This window comes from Polypterus senegalus, chromosome 3 (assembly GCF_016835505.1).
Source record: "Polypterus senegalus isolate Bchr_013 chromosome 3, ASM1683550v1, whole genome shotgun sequence".
NCBI lineage: Eukaryota > Metazoa > Chordata > Cladistia > Polypteriformes > Polypteridae > Polypterus > Polypterus senegalus.
In genome coordinates this window covers 172996017-173015886 of record NC_053156.1, presented here as the reverse complement: position 1 = coordinate 173015886, position 19870 = coordinate 172996017, and the positions used below count along the sequence as shown (strand labels likewise).

Sequence of the window (19870 nt, the reverse complement as noted above, 5' to 3'; positions counted from 1 at the left end):
TGATACCACTTTAGTGTACTCCAATTCATTAATATACTTTAAAGTTTATTTCATAAACATTATAACAACACCACTATGAAAATCATACAAGGATAGCTTTAAAATGCAGGTAATTTTAAATGTATTCACATTTAATTGTATTATTTTTGTTTTCATTTAATTCCAAATATTTATTCTTTAAAAAATAAAGAATTAATTACTTGCTAAAATCACTCTAATTTACATTTCTTTTTTATTAACAGAGATCATACGAGTGGGTGATAACAAAAAAGTCCACCAGATTGAGCTAATCCCAAGTGAACAGCTAATAGCAGTGATATCAGGGAGAAACCGACATGTTCGACTGTACCCCATATCTGCCTTAGATGGTCGAGAAGCAGAATTTTATAAATTGGCAGAAACAAAAGGCTGCCAGACTATTATATCTGGGCAGGTCAGGCATGGAGCAATGACTTGCCTCTGTGTGGCAATGAAGAGACAAGTGATATGTTATGAACTGAACCAGAGCAAAACTCGCCATAAAAAGATCAAAGACATTCAGGTTCCAGGCAATGTCCAGTGGATGGCCATTTATAGCGAGCGCCTCTGTGTTGGCTACCAGTCAGGATTCATGAAGTACAGCCTGCATGGTGAAGTAAATGCAATCAGCCTACTGCATTTTGATGATCACACACTTTCCTTCATCACACAACAAGGGATGGATGCCATATGTGCAGTGGAAATCTCCAACAAGGAGTATCTGCTGTGTTTCAGTAGTATAGGCATATATGTGGACTGTCAAGGTCGGCGATCAAGGCAACAGGAACTGATGTGGCCAGCAGTTCCCATAGCTTCATGTAAGTTTACTTATTGCATGACTGTTCTTCAAGCTTTTTAACTTTTCTTGTCATTACCTATTACTATTTGTGCTTAATTAATCACCACCATCAACAATTACTGCATATAAACTTAAAAATAGAATTACTGACATTACTATTAATAATACAAGTACTGCACCACACCTCACCAAAATCCCTACAACTACACAAAAAAGGTTTGAAAAAAGAACCCATCAAACAGCTCCTATTTTCTTGACAGGTGTTTTATATTTATATTAGTGATGTTCCACTTTTCTATGACTTCTTTCACTATAGCTCTTTCTTGATGAAAACCATAATGTGAATTTCCCCTTGGGATTAATAAAGTATCTATCTATCTATCTATCTATCTATCTATCTATCTATCTATCTATCTATCTATCTATCTATCTATCTATCTATCTATCTATCTATCTATCTATCTATCTATCTATCTATCTATCTATCTATCTATCTATCTATCTATCTATCTATCTATCTATCTATCTATCTATCTATCTATCTATCTATCTATCGTTATCCAGCACATTTTATTTTAGTGTCCTATTTATGCCAGCACATTTTATTTTAGTGTCCTATTTATGGTTGTTAGACCATTTAGGGCACTCTGAGAAGATCAAGGATTACTTTGCCTTCAGTTTCTGCCATCCAGTAGTGATTTTGCAGGTCATAAATTCCTTCTGACAGTGACTTTTTGGCCCAAAAATTTTTGGTACTGGCCCATGGGTTCCTAACCTCTGGCAACAGAGCAGGCTTAAATTACAGTATTGAGGAACTAGTGTTCCACTGCAAAGTATACTCTTGATATTCTTGCATTCCAACAAAGTATACTAAATGTCTTCAACACAGGTAAATTTTAGGGGAGTTATGTAAACTTTTGGCAGTCTTCTCAGAATAAACCTTTTCCAGAATCTTACAATAAGTTTATAATCTTGTGTAATCTTGTGGAATAAGAGGACATTCACAGTACATTTACAGAAGCTTATTTACCAGCTATTTGCCCCTTTACTCCACTACCATGATAATGACTGACACACGTCTGTGCTAGTATTGCATACTGGTGAAAGACACACAGAGTTGCTAAACACCCTTAAGACAATATTTCCATTTGCTAAAAACTCTAGGATTCATCCCTGTCTGGATTCTGGGTTACTGCTGTTGCCACCAACCACACCCCAACCATATTTGTATTTAAATTTTTATAATTCTGTAGCTTTGCTATTTTAATGCCACAGCATTTTGTGTGTAATGCATCTGGCAGCTGATACACATATTTTCAAATTTTCTGAGAAATATCTGATTTCACTTAGATGACTAGTTGCAAGCTGTTTAATCAGTAGAAGTAACACCCACATCACAGAGGTTTGTGTAGCCAGCTTTATGAGAATGAAGACTGAATTCTGTAGCTTTCTGAGTGAGTGAGACATTAGTGGTATAGTTTGACATCTGATGAAGAAAGTGATTTGAAAGAAAGACTGCAGTCAGCGTTAACCAAAAGGATTGTCCTACTCAAGTGTAGGCAAACCTTTAATAGACAGGCAGCATAACCTAAATAGTAACTTCAATGAGTCTGCCATGGTTATTGGGCTCTCAGGTGTGTTATCAATGCTGAGTCAAAGAAAGCGCCAATCTCATTGACAGACAGATCATTCCTAACTTTAGCAGCACTCTGTGGAAAGGTTCTACATCTGTCAGTAACTTTGTTTACCCAGAAAGATTTCCATTTCATGGTCATGGTGTACTGCACATGTTTTATTTTATATGCGCCAGTGAAGAGACTCCAGCATTGAAGTGTAGAAATAATTACTTGAATTGTCTTACATCACCTTAGTAAAGGTTTTAGGATCGCTGCTGCTTGTCACTTGAACCTTGTATTTGGTAAATGAGTGGTGGTTTGCATACTGGAAAATTTTAATGGCCAGTATTTGGCACTGGAATTGTGTTAGTTAGTTCTCACAAAGAACCTTCACAGCTAGTACAACTGACATCTTGGTATTTTATTTTTTGCCACATGGTAAATTCTTTTTTCATTCAAAATCCGAACCTCATTTAAAAGTTATAACTTCTTGAATAATCATAACTGTGTAATAGTATTGACTTTAAAGAGCATCATTATTTTAAAATTTGCTTTCAAAACTGTGAAGCTAAATAGATAGACACATCAATTTTGTTTAGCATTTCATTTAAATATTCATACATGGCCTGCTCTTTCCAAGTGAAAGGTAAATTAATAATATGTAACACAACTTTCAGTGGTCAGAGTATTGTGAAATATCAGTTGTTCATTATCATTGGAGTATAAAAACAGAGGGATCAGTTGATACATATAAACATTTTCTGGACCACATTTTTGAACTGTTGTATATTTTAGTTATATATAAATAGGAATATGTTACATTAACTGTATCCAAATTAATAAAGCTAAGTAGATATATATAGTTGCATTAAAGGAGATGTAGAAACTGAATAGAGTAACTGAACATACATTCACCTATCAGAGTGATAACTTTTTTTAACCCGCCACAGTACAACATTTCTTTTTTTAGTATCCCAGCCAATGACACAGCCTTTTTATACCTTTTCAATAACATTAAACTTTTGAATAGTATGCAGCTGTTGTGATGGATTGGTGTAGTTTGAGGTTTGGTTGTGCATGATGCTACCTGCATAGGCTCAACCATAATCTGGTTTAAGTGGGTTTAGTAATGGAATGAACAATGTAATGGCTATGTCTTTCTTCTGATTGAACAATCTTAGGCAGTCAGTTAGCAATGTAACAAAAGTAACTGCAACAGAGTAATCATTCAGAAATAGTGTATCATTGGGGATTGCTCTGGAAGAGGAAATTGGAGAGTGAAGGTGTGCGGAGATGCCCAAGGCCTCTGAGTATGTACTAAAAAGAGATGGAATACAAAAAATAAAAATAGTCAAATATAAAGCCAAAAGGAAATGGTCAAGAAAGGATAGAGAAAGCATGCATTCTTCAGAGAGTGTCTTTCTACTCATTGTCAACTTTCTATAGTTACTCATGTTGATATGGGTTGGGAAATATTTGATTCATGCCAGAATTCCATTGTTAGTACCTTTGTTGTAAGGGAGCTCGTTTTCATAATGCCAAACATGTCTCTGTCTTATACTGTGCAGCAGACGAAGCAAGCAGGTTTCTTACATAATTCCCAACTACCTCTTTTATTTAATATGTTTGTTCTTGCATTCTCATCGTATGTTGCTTTCTTGTAAATGCAGACAGCCCCTTAGGCATGTCTAGAGAAGGACCCACAGAAAAGCTCATTAAATTCCCAAAGTAGAGTAGACTTCAATAAGAAGCCTATTTCCAAAGACATACATTTAACACAACAGTAATCTAAAAAAAGAAATGCATTAAAATACCAAGAGCCACTTCAGAAATATTGACATATTAATGCTATATATATAATATGTGGAGCATGATCATAGCTTATAATTACTTTTTAATGGTACAAGTGCTTGGTTGACAGCATCTTATTATAAATAAAAATAGTCAGTTCATGAATAATTATGATGCAGTGGAAAGGAAAATAAAAATTCTCCTTGAGCCTAGGTGAAAATACTTTCACACATTTTTTCCTTCTTGAATTACTAGGGCAGACATGGAAAGAGTAGTACAAGGAGTTCCATTGCTAGCTAATATATAATTTCAGATCACCACCTAATAAGCCTATGAGTTGACATATTAGGAAGAGAAGAATAAAAGTACTGTATTCGCCTGAACTCTGCATTCTGGTAGAGATCAGAGCCAGACTGACTTTTACAATCAGTGGGAGCTTTCCCAGAGGCCTCCTCCCTGGCCTGGCATTCAGAGCAACCAGTGAAATAAACTAATGGTGAAATTATATAATGTTATTATATTGGAAAACAAGCAGGCGTTATTGCTCTGTAGTAGGCACAAATTCTTTGGGTTTAATTTTGGAGGATTTCTTTTCTGGTTTCTGGTTGGATGGTTTCTTGTTTTTGTTCATGTCAAGTTTTGACTTTGTGTGTGTCTCGCGCGCTGACAGTTAAACAGGAGCGCTGTGATGAGAGGTTCGCACTTTGAATTATATTTGGATGTTGTATGAGTTTTGGTATTTGTTATTGTGTATTTATTTTATTTTATTTTTGTTTCAAATTTTAATGAAGTGTAGCACATTTTTAATGTTTTTTTTTTCCTTTTCCCTGACTGAATAGGCTACACAAAATGCTTTATTTTATTTTTTTATTAATGAAACACGTATGTGAGTGGAATGATTTGTATTTTTAAATGTACCCTTTGTTCTTTATTTCATGATAAGTTTGTTAAAGAACGTGACTTTTTACTTTATTTTAATATTTTTAAAGTGTGTCTCTCATGCTATGACAGTTAAACCTTAGAGCTATGATGAGAGTGACTGAATAGGCTACACTGAATGTTTCATAGTTTTTTGTTTATTAAATGCATTCTTTAAAAAATGCTTGACAGAATTCTGTGGCACTGAGACATTTTTTTTTCATCTTTCGTCAAAGTGGTCTTTTTTTGACCAACACTTCAAACTTTATGGGAGAGTATCCAGCATTACCATCCAGACACTGACAGCAGCTGTGTGGGTTCCGGACTCACAATTGAAATTACAAACATAATCTATGCACTGTGGATTCCACTGACAAACTACTTTTTGTGGTTCAGTGCTTTTTGCACAATTGTTTTGATATGAATATTATAGAACTACATGGTTTATTTATTTATGAAGTGTTTACATATATGAAATGTTGTTCCACACTTTATTATAGAGGTTTTCTTGAGACTAATATTTAAGAGTGAAATGTATGTGTAAAAGCTGAATCTACTGTCTCCTCATTCATAAAAAATTCTAAGACATAATGGTGTTTGGTTTTTTGAGTCTGTGCCTGTACAAGAAAACTGATGTATATTGTGTGGTCTGGGTTAGACTTGGGATTCTCGGCCTGAAAAAGCTTCCCAGTCTGGCCCTGGCAGAAAGCATATAAACTAGTCCCTGGAATTTATTGTAGCCTTGTCACTACTGTTGTATAGGGTCTTATGAATCTGCAAACATCTGAGATATTGCAAAGGAAAATAATAAATGTATTAATATCGCTGCTCCCAGCCCAGGTTTTGACATGGAAGATAGAGTGAAACATCTTTCCCACCCATAGTCATGTATGTGCAAATGAGTGTCTTATAATAACGCTATGGCAGCTTTGAGGTGGTTGCATTAAAACTTTAATTTACTTTGCCATATAATTCAATCCTTTAATGTCATAAACCAGTGCACTTCAGTGAACAGGCAGGTATATACTGTGCCTAATCTTTTGGCATAATGAACATATGTTTTAAGGTTATATAAAATCAGAAATGTACTTTGATTAACACTAAAGTGATAGTGATTGCCAATGGTAATAAGACAATTGAACAAAAACAAAATATAAGTGAGTACTTGAAATTCTCCTCATCCTTCCTCTCCCATCCCCAACAGCATAGAAGTAAAAATTAGTATCTTGTGTTAACATTATCTTGTCCAGTACTAACAAATAAGGAGAATAATATGTGAGGATGATATGCAGGGAACATAAAAATAATGCTTGACAGACCAGCATTATTGTCATCCTTTGTAATAAAATTATATGGTCAATTGTAGCAAAAGCAGTACTTAATTCTAAAAAGATTAATCACTATAAAGTTTACAGCATCTGAAGATATTAGAGGGTCATTAACAACTTGCATTAAGATGATTTATTTTTATGACACTGGTAAAATTCTGATTGAATCTTTCAAATATGGTGTAGTTAATTAGATTAAACAAATGCTGTCAGGCCATAGTTTTTATAAAATGTATGACAAGAGAATTACATATACCGGTAGCATTGATCTAAATTCTTGAAAGTATTACAATATAAATATGACATCTTTCAAAGGTGAAAAACAAACCCACTTTAATGGAATCAAGGACAATAGCATTGTTTTAATAAAGGAAGTACCATAAGCAACAATTTTAGGCAGGCTATTGGGAGAGTTTCTGAAAGGGCTATATGATTTTGTACAATTACTTGTAGTGTTAATTTTAAGTTACTGAACTTTAAGTGTCAACCTGATTAGGAGACTGTTCTCTATGTCCATATCTTTTTAATTTGTAAGTAGTTAATGAAACATCTTTACATTGGTCACTGCTAAAATATAGAGAAATTATGCCGAACAGTTCCAATTTCTTATAGGTCAGGCTAGCTAATTTGATGAATAAAAAGGTGTTTTTTCTGTATTCACCTGTTGCTTTGAAATATTAGTTAAAACAGACCATGTACAGGGATTTTTGAGTACAGTTTTCTATTAATCGGTCTATTCCAAATGATAAACTTGACTTTGATTGTCAGCAGTATGTGCTGTAGTTTTCAGAATTATGATTTGTTAATGAGGTGTGGTACTGCTGACTTAAAAAAAAAAATAAAAGTTTAATTAGAGCTTGTATAAGTGAGTCACAGTAGAGAATGGAGAATATTTACACAATGATTCATTTTCATTTCATTCATGTATAATTAAATGGCAAATAAAGATCTGGAACATTTTATTTTCAGTTTGACATTATAGATTTTTTTGTTTATGAATCCCAGGAAATCTGAAATGATTACATTTTAACATTAAAAACGTTTATTAGTTGCATTTCTTGACTTTCAGGCAACTGATAAGAGATTTGTAACGTAAACTTGAACTGCTACATTGTTCTCTGATAGTTCGGGAGAGAAAAGCAAGATGAAATTTGGTCTTAGGGTACCACCCAGCATGTTTATGCTTGTATTCTTTCATAAAATAGTCAAGTCCCAGTTTAAATATGTGTTGCATGATAGAATTAGTATTCATTTAAATTAAATTGTATCATTTTTCTTTAGGTTATAATGCACCATACCTTTCAGTCTACAGTGAAAATGCCATTGATGTTTTTGATGTCAACACAATGGAGTGGATCCAAACAATTCCTTTGAAGAAGGTACAGTTGTGTGTACTTTGTCATTCTCCCTCTCCCCCCATTTTCTGATTTCCATTTGTAGATTTTGGTTACTTTTACAAGACAATAATACAAATGAACTTGAAGTAGACAAGCTTATGAAGGTGATAAAGAAAAGCACCATCATTATTACTGATAAAAGTAAAAGCTTAAATACAGTGCTAAGAAAAATTCTTACTCCCTCCTAGTATCCCCTGTTTTGCGTATTTTATAAAATTAATGGATTCAGGCCTTTAGACAGAAGGCAGCATTAAAGAATGTGAACCTGACTGAACTGCTTGTTTCTGGTCCTATCTCAGCATTTCTTTCGGGTTCAAGTCAGGACTTTGACTAGGCTAATCTAAAAGTTTAATTTTGTATCTTCTCAGCTATTCAGTTGTAAGCATGCATTTATGGTTTTAGTCATTGTTGTGCACCATAAACCAATTACGCTTCAGCTTCAGGTTATGGAGAGCTGACAGGACATTTCTACTTATGAATATTCTGGAAAAGTGTAGAATTCATGGTTCCCTTCAATAATGAAAAGTCTTCCTGGTCATGAGGCAGCATAGCATCTATACATCTTCACATTACCACTCCCATGTTTTATTGTAGGTATGATGTTCATACTGTCGAGAGCTGCGTTAGCTTTATGCCAGACATTTTAGGGCCGTTTCATCCTAAGAGCTCTACTTTTGACTTATTTGTCCATGAAACATTAAAGGCTTATGGATCATCCAGGTGTTTCTTTCTAACTACAAGGCAAGCACTGATGTTACCCTTGAATACCAGCACTCTCTTAAGATCGATAAATAAAGGCTATGACTGAAAATCTCTGAAAAAGTTGTTTAATGTAAAATTACCTTATTTCTAATTATTAGGTAATACCAATAGCTGTTTTAGTGAACAAATAATCGCCTCCTTATGTTTTGACATGGGTAATGTATGTGTTGGATACTTTTTTTTTTAAATATATTATGTAACAATTTACAAGTTGTGTTGTATGTTTACTTTGGTTCCCATTATCAAATATTACTTTTTTCTATTCTGCTAAAAATCTCTGATAGGTAGACCAAGTAATTGCTTTATTTGTTGAGACACAAATATATTTGCACTTTTCCTACACTAATTTTAAAATCATGGTAATAATACAGAGATTAAAATCTAATTCTAAAATAAAAATGTTTTATACACTATAAATCGGTAACTTGATTGTTTTCTTCCAGGTGCGTCCTTTGAATACAGATGGTTCCTTAAATCTTCTAGGTCTGGAAACTGTTAGATTAATATATTTCAAGAACAAAATGGCAGGTAAGATTGGATATGGAAACCCTTGATACATTTTTTTTGTTTATTTTATGAAATAATATTGTATTTCATCATCTTTTGCGTTTTCTTATCTTATGTAGTAATTATTTTCCTGTCATAATTTAGGCTTGAGAAAATCTGTAGGTTTGATTAATTAGCAATCCTGAATAGCATTTGTGTGTGTATTGGTATGTGTTTCCTGCCTCGGGCCTAGTAGTCCTGGGATAGGTGCTGGTCCCCAACAACCCTGAACTGGATTAACTTGGTTTGAGAGAACATTATGAACAATTAATAATGTGAGGGTTCTTTATTTATTAAGTGTACAAGAGTCTTTCACTTTGGTCTTTAATATGATTAATATATGTATGGTCTCTTTTTGAAATTTTGTTTGCTATGTAAAAACACCTGAAACTATTATATTAGCCTTGTTCTAATTCTCAGTGGTTCCAGGTGCTATAGTGATTTGTAGTCCAATTTACAGTATAACACAGTATAAAAGGTGAAACGTGCTTGATTATCGCAAGTAACTGACATATGGTTTGACTCTCACCATTCATAACACTCTGCCTTATAATTTTTGGGGGTTTTCTTTTTAAATTTTAGTTTGTAGGACTATAGTGCTTAAGTTTTATTTTGCCCATTGGATATTGAGGTGCTGGTTAGGTTTTAAATACCATACATTATTTTAGAACAACTGCCTCAAGCATAAAACCTTTGTAATTCTGCCTAGGCAGATGCTTTAACTATACTACTGTCCTTTTCAGTCTGTGCCTTAACAAACTAAAAGTTAAGACAGAAATATGAAAAAAACACAGTTTTCCTGCTTGAATGGCTACGATTTGCCTAGATTTTGAATATTATTTTAGTCAATGTTCTACCATGTTTTGAAGAATAACCTAATTTAATATTTTAAAAATAATGCATAATGAAAAATTATTTCAGAAAGTGTTCCTTAAGTGGGAGCGGTATTCATCTCAGTGAAGTAAAAAGTAACATTTATCTAGTCAAGAACAAAAAAAGGACTAACACATCATATATACGTATATCTGTTGGCAATCCATATTTGCCAGCAATTACTTTTTATTATAAAATTATTCTGTCCCTTAAGGAGAGGATGCACTGATAAAAGCACATTCATCTTTGTGTGCTAGAGTAGGTTCCAAATTAGTGGGCTGGTGGAACAGACTGCATACCCAGTACAGTAAAGGGGGCCTATAGTGCACAGCATTCATCTAAATTACTTAAAGCTGTCAAAAGCTTATTAAACACTGTGATACGTTTATTACCACTCTGATACTAGTCCACCTTGCACAACATCATGAAAGTAGATCCATCACCATTTATCTGAATTCTGGCCAAATGGTCACACAAAATAATCAAAACCGGAATAAACATTCATGGACTGATTATGGATACAGTGCCACCTAAGTATGCTTTCCTCAGCATTCACATTTTGGGAAACCCAATATGAACCTATTCTCAGTTCAAGAAAATACCACTGTTTGTGAGCACCTTGTACAGGGAATGCCATAAGCATTCCCATTCCAGTTCTTAATATTTTCACAAGCTTGAAGCAACAGAAAAAAGTCTGAATTAACTTGTTGATTGTTCGGGTGTTTTGCATAGCATTTGTCAGTATTGCTAAGCTTTGATGGAAAACCACATGAGTTGCATGTTCTGACAGAACTTATTATGAAGTACTGTTGCTCCTTAGGTCTCCGTATCACTCTACAGTTCCAGAAGCTTAGTGTCACCGTCAAGTGTGATGTGGGTAAAACTGGAATATATTACACCCATTATAACTTAGTTAACACTAAGGACTCTCATTACATAATTTCGTGCACCATTACTCTTTGGACAAGAATTCTTGTCTTTCCATAGTCAGGCCAACTAGTTCAATTTGTTTGTGAGTTTAAGGACATAAAACACTGTGAAACGTCATTATAAGCAACTTTATTTATCTTTTATGTAGAAGGAGATGAGTTGGTAGTTCCTGAAACATCTGACAATAGCAGAAAACAGATGGTTCGGAATATCAACAATAAGAGGCGCTATTCCTTTAGAGTGCCCGAGGAGGAGAGGATGCAGCAAAGGAGGTATGTTTTGTTTTTGTGTATTTTTGTTCAGCGCAAGCGCCAAACTTTAAATCACAAGTCTCCTCATTCACCGTGGTTGTTTAGAATTATTCAACAAGTGTTAGTGAATATGTCTACTCTAGTCAATATAACCCTGGTCAAAACAAGGGTAGCAAGAAAAAAAAAATACTTTATAATTAGTGATAATACTAGGGATGTGTTACAATTATATATAAGTCAATTTAGACTGCTTCAAAGTCAAAGTACTACATCTGCTGAACCCAGTTTGTTCTGCTGCTTTGGTGGTTACCACCAGGCAGCTGGTGTTTTTTTCAACTTTGTCACCTTTGAAAATTGTCTGTTTCTACAGCTGCCTGTTTATTGGTCCTTTACCAGCTGAGTCTGAGTTCTTACCTGAACATCATTCTCTCAAAGGAAAGACAATATTAAAAACTGTTTGTGTTGGTGTATGCTGTATTGCACTACACAATGTAAAGACTGGTTGACTGAAATTGTTAACATCTCAGTCTTATGTGGCCATTATTACTGACTCATCCTGTTTCTTATCTAACCGCTGTCTGAATTTTTCAATATAGGTGTATTGTGTTTTGAGTTGCCATCTTCTCTACCAGGAGAACTATCATATTACATAAACCAATCATCTTTTCTGTTGGAATGTCACAGTTGACTGTCCTCCATCTTGTTTTTTGTTGCATTTTAAATGTTAACAGGTATACAAAGACAAATCACTCCTCTCATCACTGGCTTGATGTCCAGAGGACCATAGTTTGTAGTGTTATATTGACAGATGGAGGCAACTAGGAGCAATTACCATTTATTTTGCCCACAATGTGCTGTTTCATAATTCCCAAACTACATTGCCGTGTGTTGAATTTAAAACAAGAATGGAGACAGTCATGTCAGAAGTACACCTTGGCTAAATGCTGTATATTTGAAGCATAACATCCTTAATACATTTCGGGAATGATTTGTGTCTTTCAAGTATACTGGCAGTAGCCTTTGGTTTACAGTTTCCACTTACATGAAATATTCTGTAATGTAAAATTGTGAAACAAATTTAAGAAATATCAGCAATGTGTTGATTAAAATTTTGTGGGTGTATTTTATAACTTTTTCACTAATTATGATTATTATGATATATGCCAGTTCAAATAGCTTTACTTATAAGAGTCAAAAGAGTAAGAAGGACCTATCAGCATTATGTTGGTTGTATACAGGAAATTTTCATTGCCATTTAGAATCTACAATATTACTTTTAAAACAAGATGCAGTATTATAACATTTTAAATAAAAATTAAAAACTAATTGTTTTTGAAAAGCATTAAATCTTTTGCCTATTCATGTATTTTCTCCAAAAGGGAAATGCTTAGGGACCCAGAGATGAGAAATAAGCTAATTTCCAACCCAACAAATTTTAACCACATTGTCCATATGGGACCTGGTGATGGTATCCAGATTCTTAAAGATCTACCCATGGTAAGAAAATTTTAAATCAGTATTTTTATAAAGTATACTGTGTTTATATATATCTCTTAACATAATTTTAATTTTGGTTATTTTAACAGATTACAATTGGTACAACTACTGTGTTTGAGTACATAGTAAACTTTTCTTCCCTACAAAGTCAGGTTACTTAGATGAAGATCTGCATTTGCCTAAACTATAAATTAAAAGAAAAAATCCTTTGGCATTTATAACTTTATTTTCAAAGAACATTTTGCCCAATGTTTTTATACTGCAGTTTTTTAACTTCTCTTAATACATTGGAATGTGTTTAAGTGTTTTTTTATATTTGTCACTTTTACTTTATTCTAAAGAGAATAACAAAATAGTTTTAAAAACACATTCTTAGAATGGTATTGGGATAACATGAAGTATCAACTCTTGTTATACTTATTAAAAGAGAAAGTTAAAACATTAGAAGAAAAAGTAAAAGACATAAATTGAGTACATTTTATCTTCAACCTATCAGAATATCTATACATATAAAAGGCAAAGCCCTCACTGACTCATTACTAATTCTCCTATTTTCTGAATAGGTGGGAAGCTGAAATTTTGTGTGCTCATTCCTTACAGTGTACTTATAAAAGTTATGTATGTTCCATGTCCTATTGCAACACCCAAGGGGTGGAAACAGGTGTACCCCCTAAACTGTATATATAGATGGGGGAAACCCCTTCTCACTATTTCTGCAACTTCCAATATACATAGGAAGCCCAAATTTCCCATGCTCATCCTTTACACTGTACTTACAAACATTAAGTTTGTTCATGCCCCATAACGAACTTTCAAAAATAATGTCTTCTTTTTGGCAGTTCTCACCATTATGCCGTAAGGAACTTTCGGAACTGACCTCTCCTTTTGACGGTATCATTCCTTATTTCCGTTAAAAGACGATTTATTTCATGGCAGAGACACACAAGGGCCTCCCCCAGTCCCTCTTCCTTTTTCCGCATGACAATTCCGTTTTGACTTGACACAAGATTGCTTCTCACATGGCCTACTGTACATTGCATGCTCAACAGTAAGCTCACCAGACGGCTTTGTCATTTTACAGACCGGGGGCAGAACTGCAAACGTCGTTTACAAAGAGATCCTTACATCTTAAAAATGTGCATTTCTCATACACAACATTTACAATCATAAATTAAACTCTTTACAATCATCAAATTCAGTATGTAATAAGAATGAGCAGTATTTAATTAAGCAACAATGCTGTCAGAGGCACAGGCAGAATAATAATATGAAGTAATTTATTTGCCTCATAAATGTCACAGTAAGGAAATTTTACATGTGAAATAGATAGATAGATAGATAGATAGATAAAAGTACAGATCACAAAGAATGCAATGAAATTGAGTCTGGTATGTTTTCTCTCTTATCAAAATCTTTGTATGCACTGTGTCTGTTTTTTCAGCCATTTAAACGTTACCAACGTTTCTCCTAATGGCTTTCCCTGTAATCATTTTCAGAGTTCAAAGTAGTGGTGCACAGTATACAGGTAGAAATGAGACACTAGAAAAAAATTGTTAACTGGTAGAACTTTTTGTATATAATTTTTACCATGGTTGAAGACATCAGGAATAAGCCTTTGTTACTTGTCACAAATGAAACGGTGCATGGTGGGGAAAGGGCATTCTGTTACATTCTGACAAAGATGGCACTTCTCGCAATACATAACCACATCTCATCCCCCATAACCCCTACCTCTGAAACTGTTTAAGATCTCATTTTCTTATATATTTTTTTTACATCTTTGAAATGTTATGTGCAGTGTTATGTTTGTGTTTTTGTTGTTAAGTTCTTATTTTTTATTTTGCACAATAAAAAATATTTTGAAGATAAATTTATTAGATCAAATCACATAAATTATTCTTTAAACTTAAAGCTCATTTTTTCAAGAAAGCATTTAATTTACGGTGACATTTTGACCCTTTCTCTCACTTTGTCCTCTCTGTCCAGATGCTCAGGATGATTTGCATTTGAATTACAAATGATGTTATTTGTTAAGGGTTTTCTTGTAGTATTTTGTATTTTTGTATTTTATTATGTTTTGTTGTCTGTTATTCTGTGTGTCACTTTTATTTTTCTATATTCAGTGTTTTATGCTGATATTATTTTGTATACGGTGTTGTGTGTTTGATCTTTTATCTTCCTTTTCCCTGTTGTTCATTCTGAGATTCTGCACAACACTTTGTGCATGGAAAAGGCACTATATAAATAAAATGTATTATTATTTTAGTTGATTAAAGTGCTTCTTATGAAAAGAAACATCAAAGTAGATCAATCCACTGTTAACCTATGAAATAGGGCCAATAGAAGCATCTAAACTGGATTTAGTCTGAAAAGTATGTGTATACATACATTATACCATGATAAATATTGTAACCATTGTGGTTGAATAAGGAACTTCAGGTTTCCACAAGAAAATGCTGGAGTGCCAACCCAGTTGTCCCCATTTAATACAGTCAAAATGAAAGAAAAAAGGGTCACTATGCATGCCTCTTCAGGAGAACAAAAGCAAGGCAAACTATTACTTGTTTCAGATGAGCTTGGAGGGAGATCCACAGATGTGTATGCATGACACTGTAATAATTTTTAATTGCATCATAATATTAATTTTTGGCCGTAACGGCCACCCCTAGTTTAGACCAATCTTATTCTGCCTATGTTGGGGCCAGTACAGTGCAAAGTCCCTAAACTGTTCTTGTTGTTCTTGCACTCCATATATCAAAGGATTTAATGAAAGGTACGAGATAGCTAGAAATGCCTCAAGGCTGCCTGCTGTTCACAGAAAACAGCATGGTACCAGACACTGCTTTGTGTTATATGACTGTTGCCTTTGATTTGCCCCCTGGTTGTGGAGTGTCCCTAAAGCTCCAAACTCTGAGACACTGGATATAAATTAAGATAATGTCATCTCCTGGCGAGTGCCTTTTTATACTTGTGACCTGGATTTGTCAACCTTTTTCATGCCTGAGGCAAGCCCTCAGATTCTGGTCACTCCATTTGGGTGTGTCTCCCTAAGATGGTGCCAGATGTTCACATTTCATGTATCGTAGAAGCTCAGTATGTCTTAATATGAAACACTAAAACCGATTTTGCTATCAATTAAAATAAACTGAAAATCGCTAATGCATATCCTGAGCTACTGTATTTTAGTTTTAGGCTCTAAATTAATGAAGTATAAGTAAATGTGCATGTATGTAAGTGTGTCCTGCAGGGACCTGTCACCTTTTTAGGGTCTGTTCCTGGCTTGTACCCATCATTTATGGGATAGGCATGGTTTGGGTCAGCTTTGCTTTCAACTAGGAGGTGGATGGAAAAATGACTTCCAGACCCCATTCATTTTCATTGATAAAATCTAAGAAACACTTCAAGGAATCATAGTAAAACTTAGTTTAGAATTTTAAAAAACATGAATAATGAAACTTGTCTGACGCAATGGCAGAATTAAACATTTTTAGGTGGTATTAATATTGCAAAGGAATTATGATAGTGCCAACATTTAGTCAGTCAGTCATTATCCAACCTGCTATATCCTAACACAGGGTCACAGGGGTCTGCTGGAACCAATCCCAGCCAACACAAGGTGCAAGGCAGGAACAGATCCCGGGCAGGGCGCCAGCCCACCGCAGGGCACACCCACCCACACACACTAGGGACATTTTAGGATCACCAATGCACCTAACCTCTGTATCTTTGGACTGTGGGAGAAAACCGGAGCACCCAGAGGAAACCCACGCAGACACAGGGAGAACATGCAAACTCCACACAGGGAGGGCCCGGGAAGCGAACCCAGGTCTCCTTGCTGCAGCAGCTAGAGCAGCGCTACCACTGTGCCACCGTGCCGCGTGCCAACATTTATTTAAATAATAATTAATGGTTGATTTTTTTTCTTTCCTGATTAAAATAATTATTGTGTGCGTTGCTTTTGTTTTTAGATTTGTACTAGATTCAATTATTATCACTAAGCATTTAAAGATTACTCTTTCTGTTTCTGGACACCATCTCTCTTGATTGTGTATTTATCTCTTTTCAATTTTCCTCCATTTAGCTTTAGAATCATTATGCTTTTTAGGAGCAATTCTTTGTGTACAGATGAAACAGCATTTCAAAAAATTGTATTAGCAGGAAACAAACTGCATATAAAATGACCCAGTATGTCCTAATTTGATTTAGTGTATGCATTAGACTCAGCAGAGGTCCTCAGTCACGGTCCTGGAGGGCCGCAGTGGCTGCAGGTTTTTGCTCCAACTCAATTGCTTAATAAGAAGCACTTATTGCTCAAGCAACACTTCTGCTTCACTTTAGTTGTCTCACCCGTTAAGATTTTGAACACTTATTGCTTATTTTAGTCTTAAGCATCTGTATTCTTGGTTTTTAATTTCTCCTAATTAACAATAATATGCAAATGACAAAAGAGACCAGCATTTCTCCATTTAGCTTGTTACCATTTACACCTGTGTGTAATTATCATGTACTATTGGGTTTAATTAAATACTTGGAAGGAAAGTGAAGAGAAAAAAGTGAAGGACTGAGAATTACTCATCCATTTTAGCCTTCAAATCATTTGGATGATATCCTTAGAAAGGGGAAGAAAATGTAGGATATAAGAATTACCTGACATAGCCATGAAATGAAATTATTGGCAAGAAATGCTTTCTAATTAAGCAATCGGGTTAGAACAAAAACCTGTAGCCACTGTGGTCCTCCAGGACTGTGATTGAGGACCCTCCTGCATTAGTGGATAAACAATACATTACTTAAAAACCTCCATAAGACATTACAAAAATACGCATCAATGTTCATGTGAATAGGTAGTAAATTCTGACATGGGATGTGTAATAGTAAAAACAGAAATAAATCACAACACAAGATTTGATTCATTAGGGTGAAACAACTAATAGGCAAAACAATAAGAAGTCCAGAATTGTGTCAATAATGTGCCTGTATGAATTAAATAGGCTTGGTTTTAGTTGACAGTCCTCAAACATCAGTCACATAACTTGACAGATGTACATCACCATTTTCTTCTGCATTTTAAAGTATTATGGAAAAAATAGATATGGCTATTGTGCCCCATGACCCTGCACTAGCATAGACCAAGAATGGTTACTGCAATAATAAGTCAAAAATATTTTCACAATGTTTCTAAACTGTGACATTTATAATTATACTAATTATATAATACAGCTTAAAAAATTACAGGCTTATTAAAAAAAAAAAAAACTTGATCTAGTCAGTCATGCTTCTCACATCTCTTCACTACACAAGCACTTCCCTCTTTGATTCACCCTATCTGCCATCTTGACTTCATCATTTTACATGTGCTAACAGTGTTGTATTGCATGTTATGTGTTAAATGTTTGCACTTCACAGTCTTCTAAAATTATTTCTACACAGTCTTCTAAAATTATGTGCAACCTTCACTTTGGAGTGCCATTTTTATAAAATACAGTCCCTTCATTAAAGCATTCATGCTCTCTCACTCATTATAACTACTTTAGGTTATCAAATTGTACAGTGGTGTGCATGCAAATGCAGTTTTTCTGAGATTTGTAAAGTAGGATTAAATTGGATTAGATAATCTTTATCTCTATATTATACCTCTGATTTCTGGGTACATAGCTTTCAACTTGAAAAAGGCATAGATAATATTCACTGTCATTTGCATAGACTATAAAGATATTTGTTTTTGAGATAAGTATATTTTCAACTAACAACATGGGGGGAGACAACACGGTTTTGTAAAGTGAGGTGCATGTATCATTTCCTTTTACTGTACCTACTGCATACAAATATTTTTTAAGTTTTCAAAATTACCAGATCAGCCTCCTCCTTTGTTTTGCACCAGAGAATTTGAAAAATAAGAAATATTCCAGTAAAATAAAATCGAATACCCTCTCTTTACATAAATATTAATAATGAAATTAGATGCTTATTTAATTATTCATATATTGTGTCCTATTCTTGTAGGTGGTTTACTTAGTATATATGAACACAGATGGCCCCTGTATAAAACTTTATTCCCATTTATTATTCTGTTTATTTTGTGTTAAACTTCTTTGTATTGATGGGAATACTTATGCTGAATTTTATAACTTGTGCAATGCTGATTAGAAATGTCATGTCATTCTTGCATTGATAATTCATCTCTTAATTCCTCTTACTAGCCAGGTTCCCCTCATCCATCCCATAATCATCAATTGTGCTTGATCTCAACTCCAACCAACTTTGAACACGTCTATCACATGACTGTCAATTCCGCTGAAAACTTCCTCTATTATGATTCCATAAACCCTTCCTACTCCCCATCTCTTCGTTCTGTGTCAGGAACTATGTCTCCACGGGTATGGCCTGATGTGGTAGTTTCAGATGCGACTATTGCTACATACTAACCTGGTGTGCTGTTTTTGTTTTGTGTTTTGGTGCGTTTGTCTTGCACTGGTATTGCCTAACATGAGTTATCATGGCATTTTAACAATGAAACATTTTTTTTTTCAATCATATGCCCCTGCAATCCATAGAGAAGACTATTTTTGTTGTATAAGGTTACATCTAAAACATATTATTGTCTTGAAGTATGTGAATGGAATATCAGAGTTTAATGTCACACTTTTAACATTAACATGGTTGTTTTGTCTTCTTTACGATGGCATGCAGTCCTGTCATGTCAAAAAATAATAACTTTTAACACAGGTTATACTGTAATTAAAATTTTACAGATGTTCAAACAATAAAAGGGTGTATAGTTATTTTTATCAAATTATACATTGTTTTAAAGAAAAGTAAATACTTTTGGTTGCATTCATTACATAAAATATTTAGTATTTTATGTTTGTAATTAGTAGCTACAGAGTCAAAAGTTGATCTTACCTATATCAAAATATACAACACTTTTCAGCAGCCACAGAATTTCACTTATTAGTCAAAAAAGTTATAGAATTTGGTTTAACTGATACATTGAATCGTACACTTTGTACAACAGGTCTCTAGACTCTATGTGTGGTACTGTTGCATTGCCCTTCTAAGTGTGTGCAGCCCTGGACTGGCATGAACTACATTGTATGGAGAGAAAAGAATTCTGGTGAAAATGTTTTCAGCAACTAAAAAGTGA

At 34.2% G+C, this 19870-nt stretch overlaps 1 protein-coding gene across 4 annotated transcripts in view; it reads left to right on the top strand.

The window, feature by feature from the left end:
• The window catches only part of LOC120525692 (serine/threonine-protein kinase MRCK alpha-like), a 429465-nt gene that overhangs the window by 393153 nt on the left and 16442 nt on the right, over positions 1-19870 (top strand). For 2 of the 4 annotated variants that reach the window (XM_039748213.1, XM_039748212.1), the window contains 6 exons: positions 243-836; positions 7752-7849; positions 9073-9157; positions 11127-11250; positions 12609-12726; positions 18927-19103. In XM_039748213.1, coding sequence (XP_039604147.1) covers positions 243-836; positions 7752-7849; positions 9073-9157; positions 11127-11250; positions 12609-12726; positions 18927-19103 — 1196 coding nt within the window. The remainder of the gene's footprint in view (positions 1-242; positions 837-7751; positions 7850-9072; positions 9158-11126; positions 11251-12608; positions 12727-18926; positions 19104-19870) is intronic. The other 2 variants (XM_039748214.1, XM_039748215.1) reach the window with 1 other exon arrangement.